Source organism: Oncorhynchus gorbuscha, linkage group LG03 (assembly GCF_021184085.1).
Source record: "Oncorhynchus gorbuscha isolate QuinsamMale2020 ecotype Even-year linkage group LG03, OgorEven_v1.0, whole genome shotgun sequence".
Classification (NCBI taxonomy): domain Eukaryota; kingdom Metazoa; phylum Chordata; class Actinopteri; order Salmoniformes; family Salmonidae; genus Oncorhynchus; species Oncorhynchus gorbuscha.
In genome coordinates this window covers 98,082,817-98,104,230 of record NC_060175.1, presented here as the reverse complement: position 1 = coordinate 98,104,230, position 21,414 = coordinate 98,082,817, and the positions used below count along the sequence as shown (strand labels likewise).

The window sequence follows — 21,414 nt, the reverse complement described above, 5'->3', positions numbered from 1 at the left end:
ATTTTGTATTTATTTATTTATTTAATTAATTAATCCCATCCCCCATTTGGCTTTTGGTAGGCTGTCATTGTAAATAATAGTTTATTCTTAACTGACTTGCCTAGTGAAATGAAGGTTGAATAAAATTAAATCTTTCATGTCATGGAAGTTGTCATAAAAAAAAAACAACAAGCCACAGCAACTGATTAGCCCACTGTGTCACTGCGAGCCCAAATCACATCTATTCTAAATACTGTGGCTCGAGATGACGTGCTCTCTCTCTACGGCATAATCCTAGCTAACGCTGCCTGGCCTGGCCTGCACATAGCACACCCATTCGCTCACCAGTACATGCAGGGCCCTTATAGCTTTCTGATAGCATGTGATTGCAATGCTAATAGCATGCTAATGCCCTCAGTGCAGTGCCTCATCTAAAGGGACACTGACTGATTTCCTTCTTTTCTCTCTCTCTCGCTCTCTGACTTTCTTGATTCCCTTCCTCTTTCAATCAATTTATTTATCTCTTTCTCGCTCTTGTCATATTGGTCTCACCCTGTGTGTCTCGCTCAGTGGAACTAAGTCATCATCGGTACACTGCCTTCCAGGCTTTGACAGCAACCCCGTGCTCTCATGCGTGAAGGGCTCCTCTCTCTCTCTCTCTCTCTCTCTCTCTCTCTCTCTCTCTCTCTCTCTCTCTGGCTTAAGAGTGGACCAATGAGTGAGACACCTCCACAGCCCTCAGCCCCTCCCACATATCCCCTGCCTTCAGACAGACAGCGGAAGGACCAATTTAGGAGTGAAATGTCACAGCATGCTCCAATCGTAACAGACGGTAGGCCCACATCAGCTAGCTACATCCTCAGAGCTATCACTGTGTAAATTAATAAGCCAACTTATCAAGACAATAATTTTTATCAGACAAGAGACAACCTATCAAAAAGCTATTATTTCTTAGTGGAATAAATGCATCACAAGAGGTGTGATAAATCTCAGTCCCACATGGATAGAAAAACACACTGTAGATGTAGCCTATAGCCCCTCCCCCTCATTTTACTCCTCCCTGTTCTGACCTGCTTTGACCCCACTGTAGATGTAGCCTATAGCCCCTCCCCCTCATTCTACTCCTCCCTGTTCTGACCTGCTTTGACCCCACTGTAGATGTAGCCTATAGCCCCTCCCCCTCATTCTACTCCTCCCTGTTCTGACCTGCTTTGACCCCACTGTAGATGTAGCCAGCCCCTCCCCCTCATTCTCTCCTCCCTGTTCTGACCTGCTTTGACCCCACTGTAGATGTAGCCTATAGCCCCTCCCCCTCATTCTACTCCTCCCTGTTCTGACCTGCTTTGACCCCACTGTAGATGTAGCCTATAGCCCCTCCCCCTCATTCTACTCCTCCCTGTTCTGACCTGCTTTGACCCCACTGTAGATGTAGCCTATAGCCCCTCCCCCTCATTCCACTCCTCCCTGTTCTGACCTGCTTTGACCCCATTTTCTCACATGCTGGCAGCAGTGACAGCTAGGTCACACCAGCCAGCCAGTGCCACTGTGTCTCCCATTAACCTGAATTCCCACCCAAACTACACTGCAACCTATGAGCAAAACCACATTGACACGCCACTGAAGCTATGCAGGGCTGGGTCTGGTTATTGCTTGGATGGGAGACCAAAAAGGTCACGGTAGTGCATATGCCATAAATAGCCAGTACATAGCCCACCCGCACACACACACACACACACACACACACACACACACACACACACACACACACACACACACACACACACACACACACACACACACACACACACACACACACACACACACACACACACACACACTGCTCCAGAGTTCAATGAAGTAACACTGCAGCCATTTGAAGTCATCAGGAGACACACAGTGCTGAAATACACCAGAAGCATGTTGGATATTTTTCCCTTCTCTCCATGTGAAACCTCCAGAGGAACTCATTGTTGAAGGAAGGTGCTGATATAGGAGACCTCCAGAGGAACTCATTGTTGAAGGAAGGTGCTGATATAGGAGACCTCCAGAGGAACTCATTGTTGAAGGAAGGTGCTGATATAGGAGACCTCCAGAGGAACTCATTGTTGAAGGAAGGTGCTGATATAGGAGACCTCCAGAGGAACTCATTGATATAGGAGACCTCCAGAGGAACTCATTGTTGAAGGAAGGTGCTGATATAGGAGACCTCCAGAGGAACTCATTGTTGAAGGAAGGTGCTGATATAGGAGACCTCCAGAGGAACTCATTTCCCAGGTCTATTACCCAAGTATAATGACATTGCAAACAGTCCCCATATAAATTCCTAAGTCATAAACCTACATCCAGGGCCCTCATCCTAAAGGGTTGGCAGATTCCTAGGCCCTTATTGCCATCCACACATACGACATGTCACCACAGCGACAAATTCAAAATGGAGAGAGCTATCAAGGTCATCATTAAACAGCCATGTTAGAGAGGACCAGAGTGGAAATGTAGTCAGAAGTTTTTAGCAAGTGCATGAGCTAGCCTATTTGTTCTTATCCCAGGCCCGGGTATGTTAGTGGTCAACTTTGGGTATGGGTCAGCGTTAGAAGCTAGTGTAAAAGTGCATTTTGTACTGTAGTTAGAAAGTCAGCAGGTCAGAGGCATAAATTCGACCACTCTGAGCTGGCCCTCGTGTTGTTATGAGGGTTCATCATCAGCCTAATCTGAGCTGGCCCTCCCGTTGTCATAAGGGTTCATCATCAGCCTAATCTGAGCTGGCCCTCCCGTTGTCATAAGGGTTCATCATCAGCCTAATCTGAGCTGGCCCTTCTGTTGTTATGAGGGTTCATCATCAGCCTAATCTCATGTCATCTTGAGAGTCGAAGCGAGCTAAAGGCCAGCTATACACAAGTCGTAGCAGACAGTCAATCCGCCAATGTTATCTGTTTCTGTGAAGCTAAGGGGTATGGAAAGCTGAGAAGTGTGCTCTTTATGACTAAGGCGTGTGGAGTGTGTGACAATATTATTTATTTCTGTGAAACAGTTAGCATAGCTAGCACAGTCGGCTCTCTGACTAGGGCGTGTGGAGTGTGTGACAATATTATTTATTTCTGTGAAACAGTTAGCATAGCTAGCACAGTCGGCTCTCTGACTAGGGCGTGTGGAGTGTGTGACAATATTATTTATTTCTGTGAAACAGTTAGCATAGCTAGCACAGTCGGCTCTCTGACTAGGGCGTGTGGAGTGTGTGACAATATTATTTATTTCTGTGAAACAGTTAGCATAGCTAGCACAGTCGGCTCTCTGACTAGGGCGTGTGGAGTGTGTGACAATATTATTTATTTCTGTGAAACAGTTAGCATAGCTAGCACAGTCGGCTCTCTGACTAGGGCGTGTGGAGTGTGTGACAATATTATTTATTTCTGTGAAACAGTTAGCATAGCTAGCACAGTCGGCTCTCTGACTAGGGCGTGTGGAAAGTGTGTGCTTGCCAGCCTGTCTACAAACACAAAATAATTTAGGTGTTGATTGGTTCTTGTTCTTGGTGATGCTTCTTTCCAGAAATAAAAAGAAAGTTGGTCCGCCTCACCTTTACAACTATAACTATATCCTCTTCATAGCATGACAACTATAACTATATCCTCTTGATAGCATGACAACTATAACTATATCCTCTTGATATCATGACAACTATAACTATATCCTCTTGATATCATGACAACTATAACTATATCCTCTTGATATCATGACAACTATAACTATATCCTCTTGATAGCATGACAACTATAACTATATCCTCTTGATAGCATGACAACTATAACTATATCCTCTTGATAGCATGACAACTATAACCATAACCTCTTGATAGCATGACAACTATAACCATAACCTCTTGATAGCATGACAACTATAACTATATCCTCTTGATAGCATGACAACTATAACTATATCCTCTTGATAGCATGACAACTATAAATATATCCTCTTGATAGCATGACAACTATAACTATATCCTCTTGATATCATGACAACTATAACTATATCCTCTTGATATCATGACAACTATAACTATATCCTCTTGATAGCATGACAACTATAACTATATCCTCTTGATAGCATGACAACTATAACTATATCCTCTTGATATCATGACAACTATAACTATATCCTCTTGATATCATGACAACTATAACTATATCCTCTTGATATCATGACAACTATAACTATATCCTCTTGATAGCATGACAACTATAACTATATCCTCTTGATAGCATGACAACTATAACTATATCCTCTTGATAGCATGACAACTATAACCATAACCTCTTGATAGCATAACCTCTTGATAGCATGACAACTATAACTATATCCTCTTGATAGCATGACAACTATAACTATATCCTCTTGATAGCATGACAACTATAAATATATCCTCTTGATAGCATGACAACTATAACATATCCTCTTGATAGCATGACAACTATAACCATAACCTCTTGATAGCATGACAACTATATCCTCTTGATAGCATGACAACTATAACTATATCCTCTTGATAGCATGACAACTATAACTATATCCTCTTGATAGCATGACAACTATAACTATATCCTCTTGATAGCATGACAACTATAACTATATCCTCTTGATAGCATGACAACTATAACTATATCCTCTTGATAGCATGACAACTATAACTATATCCTCTTGATAGCATGACAACTATAACCATAACCTCTTGATAGCATGACTTGATAGCATGACAACTATAACTATATCCTCTTGATATCTATAACTATATCTTGATAGCATGACAACTATAACTATATCCTCTTGATAGCATGACAACTATAACTATATCCTCTTGATAGCATGACAACTATAACCATAACCTCTTGATAGCATGACAACTATAACTATATCCTCTTGATAGCATGACAACTATAAATATATCCTCTTGATAGCATGACAACGCATATCTGTAACTCAAGAGGGTGGAACAATCTGCCCTGTGAAGCAAAGGCAATGATCAAAAGGTAATCACCAGAGAGAAAACATCGACAGGCAGGCAGATAGGCAGACAGGCATGCCTATGGAGTGTGGAGTGACAGTGAGGAGCATGGTAGGCTGATTATAAGCCTGTTTCAGACCGTTCTCAACGATATAGCAGATTAGAGGATTGTGTTGAGGCTGAAATAACATGAAGGTCAAAAGTTATGTTATTATTATCAAAGACCCCTCTCTTTTCTTGATAGGAACCATCATGAGGAGTGTTGAGAGAGTTGAGAGCAGAGCGAAATACAGTTGAAGTCAGAAGTTTACAATTCCTGACATTTAATCTGAGTAAAAATTCCCTGTTTTAGGTCAGTTAGGATCACCACTTTATTTTAAGAATGTGAAATGTCAGAATAATTGTAGAGAGAGTGATGTATTACAGCTTTTATTTCTTTCATCACATTCCTAGTGGGTCAGAAGTGTACATACACTCAATTAGTATTTGGTAGCATTGCCTTTAAATTGTTTAACTTGGGTCAAACGTTTTATGTAGCCTTCCACAAACTTCCCACAATAAATTGGGAGAATTTTGTCTCATTCCTCCTGACAGAGCTGGTATAACTGAATCAGGTTTGTAGGCCTCCTTGCTCGCACATGATTTTTCAGTTCTGCCCACAAATTCTCTATAGGATTGAGTTCAGGGCCTTGACTTTGTTGTTCTTAAGCCATTTTGCCACAACTTTGGAAATATGCTTGGGGTCAATGTCTATTTGGAAGACCCATTTGCGACCAATCATTAACTTCCTGACTGATGTCTTGAGATGTTGCTTCAGTGTATCCACAGCATTTTCCTACCTCATGATGCCATCTATTTTGAGGTGCACCAGTCCCTCCTGCAGCAAAGCACCCCCACAACATGATGGTTCCAACCCCCTGTGTTTCATGGTTGGGATGGTGTTCTTCTGCCCCCGTTTTCCTCCAAACATAATGATGGTCATTATGGCCAAACAGTTCGATTTTTGTTTCATCAGACCAGAGGACATTTCTCCAAAAAGTACAATCTTTGTCCCCATGTGCAGTTGCAAACCATTGTCTGACTTTTTAATGGTCGGTTTTGGAACAGTGGCTTGTTTCTTGCTGAGCAGCCTTTCTGGTTATGTCGATATAGGACTTGTTTTACTGTGGATATAGATACTTTTGTACCCGTTTCCTCCAGCATCTTTACAAGGTCCTTTGCTGTTGTTCTGGGATTGATTTGCACTTTTCGCACCAAAGTGCGTTCATCTCTAGGAGACAGAACGCATCCCCTTCCTGAGCGGTATGACGTCTGCATGGTCCCATGGTGTTTATACTTGCCTATTATTGTTTGTACAGATGAATGTGGTACCTTCAGGCATTTGGAAATTGCACCCAAGGATGAACCAGACTTGTTGAGGTCTAAAAAACATTTTTTTGAGGTCTTGGCTGATTTCTTTTGATTTTCTCATGATGTCAAGCAGAGGCACTGAGTTTAAAGGTAGGCATTGAAATACATTCACAGGTACACCTCCAATTTACTAAAATTATGTCACTTGGCCTATCAGAAGCTTCTAAAGCCATTACCTAATTTTCTGGAATTTTCCAAGCTGTTTAAAGGCACAGTCAATTTAGTGTATGTCAACTTCTGACCCACTGGAATTGTGATACAGTGAATTATAAGTGAAATAATCTGTCTGTAAACAATTGTTGGAAAAATGACTTTTGTCATGCACAACGTAGATGTCCTAACTGACTTGCCAAAATTATAGTTTGTTAACAAGAAATTTATGGAGTGGTTGAAAAATGAGTTTTAACGACTCCAACCTAAGTGTATGTAAACTTCCGACTTCAACGGCAGGTGGCCTTGCAGTGACATGTTATCCATGGCATCCGTATTCAGTCAAGGGCCAATTCCATTTAATCAAGCCAGACTTGAGAAGCGGGTACTATGTAGGAGTTCAATGTAATATGATGAACGGCAAAGTCCTTCGTACCGCTGACCCCCTTCAAAACGTGTGACTCACTATGTACACTGTCTCTTTATTTCCTACAATCAGACCCACTTAATGGACCATGGTTTAACATGTAAAGGGCTTTGGCTGTAGGTGGTTTAACATGTAAAGGGCTCTGGCTGTAAGTGGTTTAACATGTAAAGGGCTTGGGCTGTAAGTGGTTTAACATGTAAAGGGCTCGGGCTGTAAGTGGTTTAACATGTAAAGGGCTCTGGCTGTAAGTGGTTTAACATGTAAAGGGCTTGGGCTGTAAGTGGTTTAACATGTAAAGGACTTGGACTGTAGGTGGTTTAACATGTAAAGGACTTGGACTGTAGGTGGTTTAACATGTAAAGGGCTTGGACTGTAGATGGTTTAACATGTAAAGGGCTTGGACTGTAGGTGGTTTAACATGTAAAGGGCTTGGACTGTAGGTGGTTTAACATGTAAAGGACTTTGGCTGTAGGTGGTTTAACATGTAAAGGGCTCTGGCTGTAGGGGGTTTAACATGTAAAGGGCTTTGGCTGTAGGTGGTTTAACATGTAAAGGGCTCTGGCTGTAAGTGGTTTAACATGTAAAGGGCTTTGGCTGTAGGTGGTTTAACATGTAAAGGGCTCTGGCTGTAGGGGGTTTAACATGTAAAGGGCTTGGGCTGTAGGTGGTTTAACATGTAAAGGACTTTGGCTGTAGGTGGTTTAACATGTAAAGGGCTCTGGCTGTAGGGGGTTTAACATGTAAAGGGCTTGGACTGTAGGTGGTTTAACATGTAAAGGACTTTGGCTGTAGGTGGTTTAACATGTAAAGGGCTCTGGCTGTAGGGGGTTTAACATGTAAAGGGCTCTGGCTGTAGGTGGTTTAACATGTAAAGGGCTCTGGCTGTAGGTGGTTTAACATGTAAAGGGCTCTGGCTGTAGGGGTTTAACATGTAAAGGGCTCTGGCTGTAGGGGTTTAACATGTAAAGGGCTCTGGCTGTAGGTGGTTTAACATGTAAAGGGCTCTGGCTGTAGGTGCTTGCATTTGCTAAATGAGTTCATGTGAATTAATGGTAGCTACTAGCTAGTCACGTAGTGGTAATTAGATTGGATGAAAGCAGGGCTTTGCGGTACCCACCCCTCCCCCACTGTGAGAGAGAAAGGCCCTAGTCAAGCCTCTCATGCAGCTGCCCCTCTAGACCCCCCATTTGGGGAGAATAGAGGGTGCGTGTGTGTGTGTATGGGTGTGGTTTCTCCTCTACTCTGTTCTTGCGCCGTAATAATCAAGGGAGGAGGGAGGAGAAGGGCAGCGAGGGGGGTGACATCCACAGAGAAATGGAGTCAATTACCCAGTCTTTTTTTTTAAAGCTGTAATACAGCAACTTTTTTGGGCGACCTGACAAAATTCACGTAGAAATACGAGTTATAGATCTGTCATTCTTATTGAAAGAAAGTCTGTGCTATTTCTATGCTTCTTGTTTTTAAGTGTCGTTTTACGCGTCTCACTTTCGATTTTGTACACCATCTTCAAACAGCTGAAAATACAATATTTTGGAAAATATATTTCACAGCAGTTTAGATGGTACAATGATTCTCTACACTATACTTGCTTGTTTTGTCACATAAACTGAAATTACTAGAGGAAATGGAGAAGCGATTTCTGCATAGTGCATCTTTAAAGGGGGAATCATATGAAACAATGTGCTCGTTGAGGAGAACTGATGGAGATGATGATTATGATGTTATTAGCGTGGTAATTGGCCAGACTGGTTATCAGCAGTAGTACAGCTTCTGCAAGCACTTTACAACCACCTTGCTAATACGGATGCATGTACCAGGGTTGGAGGCAATTCCTTTCCAATTCAGTCAAGTCAGGAAGTTAACAAATTCCAATTCCAAAGGTAGTATACTGTCCTTATGTCTTTAGTATAATGTTGTAGTATACTGGCCTTATGCCTTTAGCAGTCGCTCTGGATAAGAGCGTCTGCTAAATGACTTAAATGTAAATGTAAATGTAGTATAGTAGTATAATGGTGTAGTATACTGTCCTTATGTCTTTAGTATAATGTAGCAGTATACTGTCATTATGTCTTTAGTATAATGTAGTCGTATACTGTCCTTATGTCTTTAGTATAATGTAGTAGTATACTGTCCTTATGTCTTTAGTATAGTAGTATAATGTTGTAGTATACTGTCCCTATGTCTTTAGTATAATGTAGCAGTATACTGTCCTTATGTCTTTAGTATAGTAGTAGTATACTGTCCTTATGTCTTTAGTATAATGTTGCAGTATACTGCCCTTTTTTTCTTTAGTATAATGTAATAGTATACTGTCCTTATGTCTTTAGTATAGTAGTATAATGGTGTAGTATACTGTCATTATGTCTTTAGTATAATGTAGCAGTATACTGTCCTTATGTCTTTAGTATAATGTAGCAGTATACTGTCATTATGTCTTTAGTATAATGTAATAGTATACTGTCCTTATGTCTTTAGTATAGTAGTATAATGGTGTAGTATACTGTCATTATGTCTTTAGTATAATGTAGCAGTATACTGTCCTTATGTCTTTAGTATAATGTAGCAGTATACTGTCATTATGTCTTTAGTATAATGTAGTTGTATACTGTCCTTATGTCTTTAGTATAGTAGTATAATGTTGTAGTATACTGTCATTATGTCTTTAGTATAATGTAGTAATTTACTGTCCTTATGTCTTTCGTATAATGTAGTCGTATACTGTCCTTATGTCTTTAGTATAGTAGTATAATGTTGTAGTATACTGTCCTTATGTCTTTAGTATAATGTAGCAGTATACTGTCCTTATGTATTTAGTATAGTAGTATAATGTTGTAGTATACTGTCCTTATGTCTTTAGTATAATGTAGCAGTATACTGTCCTTATGTATTTAGTATAGTAGTATTATGTAGTAGTATACTGTCCTTATGTCTTTAGTATAATGTAGCAGTATACTGTCCTTATGTATTTAGTATAGTAGTATAATGTAGTAATTTACTGTCCTTATGTCTTTAGTATAGTAGTATAATGTAGTAGTATACTGTCCTTATGTCTTTAGTATAGTAGTAGTATACTGTCCTTATGTCTTTAGTATAATGTAGTAGTATACTGCCCTTTTGTCTTTAGTATAATGTAATAGTATACTGTCCTTATGTCTTTAGTATAATGTAGTAGTATACTGTCTTTAGTATAGTAGTATAATGTAGCAGTATACTGTCATTATGTCTTTCATATAATGTAGTAGTATACTGTCCTTATGTCTTTAGTATAAGTAGTAGCCCTTATGTCTTTAGTATAATGTAGTAGTATACTGTCCTTATAATGTTGTAGTATACTGTCCTTATGTCTTTAGTATAATGTAGTAAATTACTGTCCTTATGTCTTTAGTATAGTAGTATAATGTTGTAGTATACTGTCCTTATGTCTTTAGTATAATGTAGTAGTATACTGTCCTTATGTCTTTAGTATAATGTAGTAGTATACTGTCCTTATGTCTTTAGTATAGTAGTATAATGTTGTAGTATACTGTCCTTATGTCTTTAGTATAATGTAGTAGTATACTGTCCTTATGTCTTTAGTATAGTAGTATAATGTTGTAGTATACTGTCCTTATGTCTTTAGTATAATGTAGTAAATTACTGTCCTTATGTCTTTAGTATAGTAGTATAATGTAGTAGTATACTGTCCTTATGTCTTTAGTATAATGTAGTAGTATACTGTCCTTATGTCTTTAGTATAGTAGTATAATGTTGTAGTATACTGCCCTTATGTCTTTAGTATAATGTAGTAGTATACTGTCCTTATGTCTTTAGTATAGTAGTATAATGTTGTAGTATACTGTCCTTATGTCTTTAGTATATAATCCTTATGTCTTTAGTAGTATACTGTAGTAGTATACTGTCTTTAGTATAGTAGTATAATGTTGTAGTATACTGTCCTTATGTCTTTAGTATAATGTAGTAGTATACTGTCCTTATGTCTTTAGTATAGTAGTATAATGTTGTAGTATACTGTCCTTATGTCTTTAGTATAATGTAGTAGTTTACTGTCCTTATGTCTTTAGTATAGTAGTATAATGTCGTAGTTTACTGTCCTTATGTCTTTAATATAGTAGTAGTAATATATAATAATAATAATAATATATGCCATTTAGCAGACGCTTTTATCCAAAGCGACTTACAATCATGTGTGCATACATTCTACGTATGGGTGGTCCCGGGAATCGAACCCACTACCCTGGCGTTACAAGCGCCATGCTCTACCAACTGAGCTACAGAGGACCATATATACTGTCCGTGTGTCTTTAGTATAATGTAGTAGTATACTGTCCTTATGTCTTTAGTATAATGTAGCAGTATACTGTCATTATGTCTTTAGTATAATGTAGTAGTATACTGTCATTATGTCTTTAGTATAATGTAGCAGTATACTGTCATTATGTCTTTAGTATAATGTAGCAGTATACTGTCCTTATGTCTTTAGTATAATGTAGCAGTATACTGTCCTTATGTCTTTAGTATAATGTAGTAGTATACTGTCCTTATGTCTTTAGTATAGCAGTATAATGTTGTAGTATACTGTCCTTATGTCTTTAGTATAATGTAGTAGTATACTGTCCTTATGTCCTTTGTAGAGTAGTATAATATAGTAGTATACTGTCCTTATGTCTTTAGTATAATGTAGTAGTATACTGTCCTTATGTCCTTTGTATAGTAGTATAATATAGTAGTATACTGTCCTTATGTCTTTAGTATAATGTAGTAGTATACTGTCCTTATGTCCTTTGTAGACTAGTATAATATAGTAGTATACTGTCCTTATGTCTTTAGTATATGTAGTAGTATACTGTGTGAGAGTATAGTAGTGAAATAGTAGTATACAGGGCCAGTGTGGTAGATGAATGCACAATAGTATACTGCACAATGCCAGTGTGGGAGAGGTAGTATAATATAGTAGCACAATGCCAGTGTATGTTCTTAGTCTAGTAGCACAATGCCAGTGTGAGAGAGATGCCAGTGAAGGTGAAGAGCACAATGCCAGTGTGGTAGAGATGAATAGAGCACAATGCCAGTGTGGTAGAGGTGAATAGAGCACAATGCCAGTGTGGGAGAGGTGAACAGAGCACAATGCCAGTGTGGGAGAGGTGAATAGAGCACAATGCCAGTGTGGGAGAGGTGAAGAGAGCACAATGCCAGTGTGGGAGAGGTGAATAGAGCACAATGCCAGTGTGGGAGAGGTGAAGAGAGCACAATGCCAGTGTGGGAGAGGTGAAGAGAGCACAATGCCAGTGTGGGAGAGAGAAGAGAGCACAATGCCAGTGTGGGAGAGGTGAAGAGAGCACAATGCCAGTGTGGGAGAGGTGAAGAGAGCACAATGCCAGTGTGGGAGAGAGAAGAGCCAGTGTGGGAGAGGTGAAGAGAGCACAATGCCAGTGTGGAGCACAATGCCAGAAGAGAAGGTGAAGAGAGCACAATGCCAGTGTGGGAGAGGTGAAGAGAGCACAATGCCAGTGTGGTAGAGGTGAATAGAGCACAGGGCCAGTGTGGGAGAGGTGAAGAGAGCACAGGGCCAGTGTGGGAGAGGTGAATAGAGCACAGGGCCAGTGTGGGAGAGGTGAATAGAGCACAGGGCCAGTGTGGTAGAGGTGAATAGAGCACAGGGCCAGTGTGGTAGAGGTGAAGAGAGCACAGGGCCAGTGTGGGAGAGGTGAATAGAGCACAGGGCCAGTGTGGGAGAGGTGAAGAGAGCACAGGGCCAGTGTGGGAGGTGAATAGAGCACAGGGCCAGTGTGGGAGATGTGAATAGAGCATTGGGCCAGTGTGGGAGAGGTGAAGAGAGCACAGGGCCAGTGTGGGAGAGGTGAAGAGAGCACAATGCCAGTGGGAGAGGTGAATAGAGCACAATTTCAGTGTGGTAGAGGTGAAGAGAGCACAATGCCAGTGTGGAAGAGCCATTCATTCCTCCACTGACTAACACACAGCTCCCATTTTCTCTTTTTAAAGGTCTGCTAACAATGTCCTTGTCAAACTTCCTTTACATATGGCTTCCACTCCATATTAAATGCGGTAAACTGTTGACTGGGAGTCATTTTGGAAATAATGTCCGCTAAAACAGTTCAGAAGCATATGTAATAATGCTACATAGCCTAACTCCTATAACATCAATGTCAATGATATAGCAAAATGCATATAAACATATTTCCTACAGTCTAGCAGCCTATACAGTGTTTCAATATAGGCCTAGAACAAATCATTGGATAGCGAAGTGAAACTAAAACAAAACAATGTACTCAGACCAATATAGTCATTATACACCGTCTGAGACTTCCATAAGGCTTTGAAAAATACAAAACACAATTATGATCCGAACATGAACACATTAACAAAATGCACTAATATTAGCCTTGAACTGATAGACAGACTAGCAAACCGCTCTTTGCCAAAAATAGACTGGAAGCAGACGTTTGAAGAAGCACATTAAACCGTATTGATATCATATTGTCCTGAAAATGGCTATGGACATTATTGACGGTAATCTCCTTGGCAAAGACCCTTAAATATCACTCAGTAGGAGTGCACCAAAACCCTTTCATTACAGAAAATGGTGGTCTGAGACTGACGGTTGGCTGTAAAAATTTAAAACACAATATTACAATTGAGGATTTACTCACTTATGTAACTAGATGTGGGTGAAGAGTATCCACGGTTGGTTGCCATGCGCAACCAGACTTTGACGGACAGGCCTTGTAAAGTCATAAACGTGACACCTGTCCTCAACATGCATGATAGCTAATGTGGATCCATTACGCCTGTGTGTACTTTGTGTGTTTAAAGTCGCACATCAGCAGATAAAGTACTGTATAAGGGCTGTGTCATACATACAAAAGTCTTACAGAGACAGTGCACCACTGTAAGCTACAGTGCATTACAGCAAGCTAGATCGCACTACTGTAAGCTACAGGGAACTACTGTAAGCTACAGTGCACTACTGTAAGCTACAGGAACTACTGTAAGCTACAGTGAACACTTAAGCTACAGTGCATTACGGTAAGCTAGATCGCACTACTGTAAGCTACAGGGAACTACTGTAAGCTACAGTGCATTACAGCAAGCTAGATCGCACTACTGTAAGCTACAACGCATTACAGCAAGTTAGATCGCACTACTGTAAGCTACAGGGAACTACTGTAAGTAAGCTACAGGGAACTAAGCTACAGGGAACTACTGTAAGCTACAGTGCATTACAGCAAGCTAGATCGCAGGGAACTACTGTAGCTACAGCATTACAGCTAGGAACTACTACAGGGAACTAAGCTACAGTGCATTACAACAAGCTAGATCGCACTACTGTAAGCTACAGGGAACTACTGCTACAGTGCATTACAGCAACTAGATGCACTACTGTGTAGGGAACTACAGCTACAGTGCACTACTGTAAGCTACATCGCACTACCGTAAGCTACAGGGAACTACTGTAAGTTACAGTGCATTACAGCAAGCTAGATCGCACTACTGTAAGCTACAGGGAACTACTGTAAGCTACAGTGCATTACAGCAAGCTAGAGCACTACTGTAAGCTACAGGGAACTACCGTAAGCTACAGGGAACTACTGTAAGTTACAGTGCATTACGGTAAGCTAGAGGGAACTACTGTAAGCTACAGTGCATTACAGCAAGCTAGATCGCACTACTGTAAGCTACAGGGAACTACTGTAAGCTACAGTGCATTACAGCAAGCTAGATCGCACTACTGTAAGCTACAGGGAACTACTGTAAGCTACAGTGCACTACTGTAAGCTACATCGCACTACCGTAAGCTACAGGGAACTACTGTAAGTTACAGTGCATTACGGTAAGCTAGAGGGAACTACTGTAAGCTACAGTGCATTACAGCAAGCTAGAACTACTGTAAGCTACAGGGAACTAAGTTACAGTGCATTACAGCAAGCTAGATCGCACTACTGTAAGCTAAGGGAACTAGAGCTACAGTGCACTACTGTAAGCTACAGCACTACTACAGGGAACTACTGGACACATTACGGTAAGCTAGATCGCACACTGTGCACAGGGAACTACGGTAAGCTATATGGAGAGGCTAATGTAACCTCATAAGATAGAACAATAAACAATGTGTGCTGACACATAAATACTCAAATATCTCAGAGATCTATATAGTAGATGGACTCAGGAGGCACTAGAACATGGATACTGTGTGTAAAAACTAACACGATTGGCTGGCTCTACCTCGATATTCTATCCCCAGCACAGTCATAAGCATGTCAAAGAAGAGTTGGACCAAAATGCCTCTTCACTCATATCCTGTTCCAAAATATATACCAACCCTGTATCCTGTCCAACACCTATATTTATTTATTTTTTTATTTTTTTATTTCACCTTTATTTAACCAGGTAGGCTAGTTGAGAACCAGTTCTCATTTGCAACTGCGACCTGGCCAAGATAAAGCATAGCAGTGTGAACAGACAACACAGAGTTACACATGGAGTAAACAATTAACAAGTCAATAACACAGTAGAAAAAAAGGGGAGTCTATATACATTGTGTGCAAAAGGCATGAGGAGGTAGGTGAATAATTACAATTTTGAAGATTAAACACTGGAGTGATAAATGATCAGATGATCATGTACAGGTAGAGATATTGCTGTGCAAAAGAGCAGAAAAGTAAATAAATAAAAACAGTATGGGGATGAGGTAGGTGAAAATGGGTGGGCTATTTACCAATAGACTATGTACAGCTGCAGCGATCGGTTAACTGCTCAGATAGCAGATGTTTGAAGTTGGTGAGGGAGATAAAAGTCTCCAAGTTCAGAGATTTTTGCAATTCGTTCCAGTCACAGGCAGCAGAGTACTGGAACGAAAGGCGGCCAAATGAGGTGTTGGCTTTAGGGATGATCAGTGAGATACACCTGCTGGAGTGCGTGCCACGGATGGGTGTTGCCATCGTGACCAGTGAACTGAGATAAGGCGGAGCTTTACCTAGCATGGACTTGTAGATGACCTGGAGCCAGTGGGTTTGGCGACGAATATGCAGCGAGGGCCAGCCGACTAGAGCATACAAGTCGCAGTGGTGGGTGGTATAAGGTGCTTTAGTGACAAAGCGGATGGCACTGTGATAAACTGCATCCAGTTTGCTGAGTACAGTGTTGGAAGCAATTTTGTAGATGACATCGCCGAAGTCGAGGATCGGTAGGATAGTCAGTTTTACTAGGGTAAGTTTGGCGGCGTGAGTGAAGGAGGCTTTGTTGCGGAATAGAAAGCCGACTCTTGATTTGTTTTCGATTGGAACGACCCTATGTCCTCTTCTAAATCTAGTTTACCTACCTATATGATTCTATACAGAAAAACATCTATCTTACGTACCTATGTATTCTATACAGAAAAACATCTATCTTACCTACCTATATGTATTATATACAGATATACATCTAGTTTACCTACCTATATGTATTCTATACAGATATACATCTAGTTTACCTACCTATATGTATTCTATACAGATATACATCTAGTTTACCTATCTATATGTATTCTATACAGATATACATACTGTACATATACAGACCATGATATATAGGTACTAACCATTAGCAAGTGAGAGAGAGACCATTTCAACTCAGAGGAACACAAACACACACTGTAAAAGTATAATTTTTCTTCCTGACAATCCACAACAATCCTCCTGTTGTTTTGAGCAATATAATAAACAGCGGAGAGAAAGGAGAGCCTTGTTGTCAGCTACATCTGCTAAATTACATACACACCACACTCCCCCTGGAGCAAAAACACACCACACTCCCCCTGGAGCAAAAACACTCCTCCACTCCCCCTGGAGCAAAAACACCCCTCCCCCTGGAGCAAAAACACCCCTCCACTCCCCCTGGAGCAAAAACACCCCTCCACTCCCCCTGGAGCAAAAACACCCCTCCACTCCCCTGGAGCAAAACACCCCTCCACTCCCCTGGAGCAAAAAAACACCACACTCCCCTGGAGCAAAAACACACCACACTCCCCCTGGAGCATAAACACACCCCACTCCCCCAGGATGCAAAAACACACCACACTCCCCTGGAGCAAAAACACACCACACTCCCCCTGGAGCATAAACACACCCCACTCCCCTGGAGCAAAAACACACCCCACTCCCCCTGGAGCAAAAACACACCACACTCCCCTGGAGCAAAACACACCACACTCCCCTGGAGCAAAAACACACCACACTCCCCTGGAGCAAAAACACCCCTCCACTCCCCTGGAGCAAAAACACCACTCCCCCTGGAGCAAAAACACCCCTCCACTCCCCTGGAGCAAAAACACCCCTCCACTCCCCTGGAGCAAAAACACCACTCCCCCTGGAGCAAAAACATCCCTCCACTCCCCCTGGAGCAAAAACACCCCCACTCCCCTGGAGCAAAAACACTCCTCCACTCCCCCTGGAGCAAAAACACCCCTCCCCTGGAGCAAAACACCCCTCCACTCCCCCTGGAGCAAAAACACCCCTCCACTCCCCCTGGAGCAAAAACACCCCTCCACTCCCCTGGAGCAAAAACACCCCTCCACTCCCCCTGGAGCAAAAAAACACCACACTCCCCTGGAGCAAAAACACACCACACTCCCCTGGAGCATAAACACACCCCACTCCCCCAGGATGCAAAAACACACCACACTCCCCTGGAGCAAAAACACACCACACTCCCCTGGAGCATAAACACACCCCACTCCCCCTGGAGCAAAAACACACCACACTCCCCTGGAGCAAAAACACACCACACTCCCCTGGAGCAAAAACACACCACACTCCCCTGGAGCAAAAACACACCACACTCCCCTGGAGCAAAAACACCCCTCCACTCCCCTGGAGCAAAAACACCCCTCCACTCCCCCTGGAGCAAAAACACCCCTCCACTCCCCTGGAGCAAAAACACCCCTCCACTCCCCTGGAGCAAAAACACCACTCCCCCTGGAGCAAAAACACCCCTCCACTCCCCTGGAGCAAAAACACCCCTCCACTCCCCTGGAGCAAAAACACCCCTCCACTCCCCCTGGAGCAAAAACACTCCCCCCTCCACTCCCCTGGAGCAAAAACATCCCTCCACTCCCCCTGGAGCAAAAACACCCCCCCACTCCCCTGGAGCAAAACACCCTCCACTCCCCTGGAGCAAAAACAACACCACCCCACCCCTGGAGCAAAAAACCCCACCACTCCCCCTGGAGCAAAAACACCCCTCCACTCCCCTGGAGCAAAAACACCCCTCCACTCCCCTGGAGTAAAAACACCCCTCCACTCCCCCTGGAGCATAAACACACCACACTCCCTGGAGCAAAACACCCCTCCACTCCCCTGGAGCAAAAACACCACTCCCCTGGAGCAAAACACCCCTCCACTCCCCTGGAGCAAAAACACCCCTCCACTCCCCTGGAGCAAAAACACCCCTCCACTCCCCTGGAGCAAAAACACCCCTCCAGTCCACCTGGAGCAAAAACACCCCTCCACTCCCCTGGAGCAAAAACACCCCTCCACACCCCCTGGCGCAAAAACACCCCTCCACTCCCCCTGGCGCAAAAACACACCACACTCCCCTGGAGCATAAACACCACTCCCCCTGGAGCAAAAACACCACTCCCCCTGGAGCAAAAACACCCCTCAACTCCCCCTGGAGCAAAACACCCCTCCCCTGGAGCAAAAACACCCCTCCACTCCCCTGGAGCAAAAACACCCCTCCACTCCCCCTGGAGAAAAAACACCCCTCCACTCCCCTGGAGCAAAAACACCCCTCCACTCCCCTGGAGCAAAAACACCCCTCCACTCCCCTGGAGCAAAAACACCCCTCCACTCCCCCGGAGCAAAAACACCCCTCCACTCCCCCGGAGCAAAAACACCCCTCCACTCCCCCTGGAGCAAAAACACCCCTCCACTCCCTCTGGAGCAAAAACACCCCTCCACTCCCCCTGGAGCAAAACACCCCTCCACTCCCCCTGGAGCAAAAACACCCCTCCACTCCCCCGGAGCAAAAACACACCACCATTCCCCCTGGAGAAAAAACAAACATTATGCCAACACTAACCCACACCCAACCCCCCTTTTGCCCAAAGCCCTGTTATTTGGGTGCTGGATGCACTTAACCAGCCGATGAGAATCGTTATTAGTGCCTGGGCTAATTATCTTGTTAAGGGAGGAAGAGGAGGACGAGGGGAGGTGAAGGTGAATTACAGATAGGCAATATATTCATCCCCCTCCCCCTTTACACAGATCAATACGCAATGACAAATCACTCCCACAAGAGTACCAGTCATAACAACACATCTCTGTTCTACCAGAGATGACAGAATCACATAGGTAGCCTGAGACATTGAGTGCGGTCAGAACAGGCATGACAAACAGGTTGCTTCACAAAACACAAAAACACCAAACAACAACAACCAATCTGAATAGGGCTGCTTGTTTCTCATCAAACCGTAACATTTCTCACGTACCGTCATCTTTTACAGGATGCATTTAGTCCTCCTTTAAAGAGCCGTCGGCTGGGTTACAAAGAGCCCTAATCTGGATGTTGTGGTTCCTTTGTGCCTCGGCTGGCGGACAGTGTGGTGATGAGAGTGCTCTCGCCTCTCCCCAGCAGCACTGACTACCACAGCCAGGTAGGCATACACACACACACTGGCGGCGCATACACACACCCCGTCACCGCACACACACAAACACACCCTCTCTCACACACACAAACAGTGCCGCACTCCCTAACAGGGTCCAGACCCTTCAAGGGGACTGCCAACAAGACACCAGGCCAGAGCCCAGACTGTAACGTAATTGCAGGACACAAGCCAGAAAAAGCCACTATCAGATAGCAACCAAGGCTAGCGGAAAGCATGCATCCACAGTGTATAGACACTGCCTGCCTGCAACACATGAGAGGATGAGCTAGCTAGTAGCTATAAACACAGCAGTTATGGAGGCAGAGCACACACGCACACACACACACACACACACACACACACACACACACACACACACACACACACACACACACACACACAGACACAGACAGACAGAGACAGACAGAGATTACATCCAGGCTAAAATCCAGAGAAGGATACTGCCGTTAAATCTATTGTCCGTGATGGATAGATGCATGAGGGAGGGATGGATGGATAGATGGATGAGGGAGGGATGGATGGATAGATGGATGAGGGAGGGATGGATGGATAGATGGATGAGGGAGGGATGGATGGATAGATGGATGAGGGAGGGAGGGAGGGATGGATGGATGGATAGATGGATGAGGGAGGGATGGATGGATAGATGGATGAGGGAGGGATGGATGGATAGATGGATGAGGGAGGGAGGGATGGATAGATGGATGAGGGATGGATATTGCTCACCGGTGTCCTTCCTCCTTTTCTTTCTGGCTCCTTCAGCACATTATCCTGGCTGGTGTGTACGTTGGGTCGGGAAGAAAACGTAGCTACATCCCCTCCTCTCTCTCCCCGATGCCTCTCTTCTTCTCCCGGCGATTTATTTAATTATTTTCTCCCTCTCTCTCTCTCTCTCTGTCTCTCTGACTGCCTCCCCTCCTCCCTCCCTCTCTCTCTTTCCTTCTCTCCTCCTCCCTGTAGCACGGTTGCTACAGCTGTCAGTGTTGCCCTCGCTCTTTTTTTGTGGCTATTTAATTCCCCCCATTTTTCTCTCTCTGATTCCTCTCCTCTCTCTCTCTCTCTCTCTCTCTCTCTCTCTCTCTCTCTCTCTCTCTCTCTCTCTCTCTCTCTCTCTCTCTCTCTCTCTCTCTCTCTCTCTCTCTCTCTCTCTCTCTCTCTCTGATGCCTCTCCTCTCTCTCTCTCTGATGCCTCCCCTCCTCTCTCTGATTCCTCTCCTGTTTCTCTCTCTGATGCCTCTCCTCCTCTCTGTTTCTCTCTCTGATGCCTCTCCTCCTCTCTCTCTCTCTGATGCCTCTCCTGTTTCTCTCTCTGATGCCTCTCCTCCTCTCTGTTTCTCTCTCTGATGCCTCTCCTCTCTCTCTCTCTGATTCCTCTCCTCTGTTTCTCTCTCTGATGCCTCTCCTCCTCTCTGTTTCTCTCTCTGATGCCTCTCCTCCTCTCTGTTTCTCTCTCTGATGCCTCTACTCCTCTCTCTCTCTCTCTCTGATTCCTCCTCTCTGTTTCTCTCTCTGATGCCTCTCCTCCTCTCTCTCTCTCTGATTCCTCTCCTCTGTTTCTCTCTCTGATGCCTCTCCTCCTCTCTGTTTCTCTCTCTGATGCCTCTCCTCCTCTCTCTCTCTCTCTCTGATTCCTCCTCTCTGTTTCTCTCTCTGATGCCTCTCCTCCTCTCTCTCTCTCTGATTCCTCTCCTCTGTTTCTCTCTCTGATGCCTCTCCTCCTCTCTGTTTCTCTCTCTGATGCCTCTCCTCCTCTGTTTCTCACTCTGATGCCTCTCCTCTGCTTCT

At 43.4% G+C, this 21,414-nt stretch overlaps 1 protein-coding gene across 2 annotated transcripts in view; it reads right to left on the bottom strand.

The window, feature by feature from the left end:
- The window catches only part of LOC124032350 (protein kinase C zeta type-like), a 174,357-nt gene extending 153,824 nt beyond the window's left edge, over positions 1–20,533 (bottom strand). The window contains exon 1 of one of the 2 annotated variants that reach the window (XM_046344687.1): positions 20,356–20,533. Coding sequence is in view for 1 of the 2 variants with exons in the window: in XM_046344686.1 (XP_046200642.1) it covers positions 19,450–19,471 (22 nt within the window). In the remaining variant the exon portion in view is untranslated. Of the gene's footprint in view, positions 1–19,449; positions 19,566–20,355 lie in introns of those variants that run through there. The other variant, XM_046344686.1, reaches the window with a different exon arrangement.
- Between the last annotated feature and the right edge of the window lie 881 nt (positions 20,534–21,414).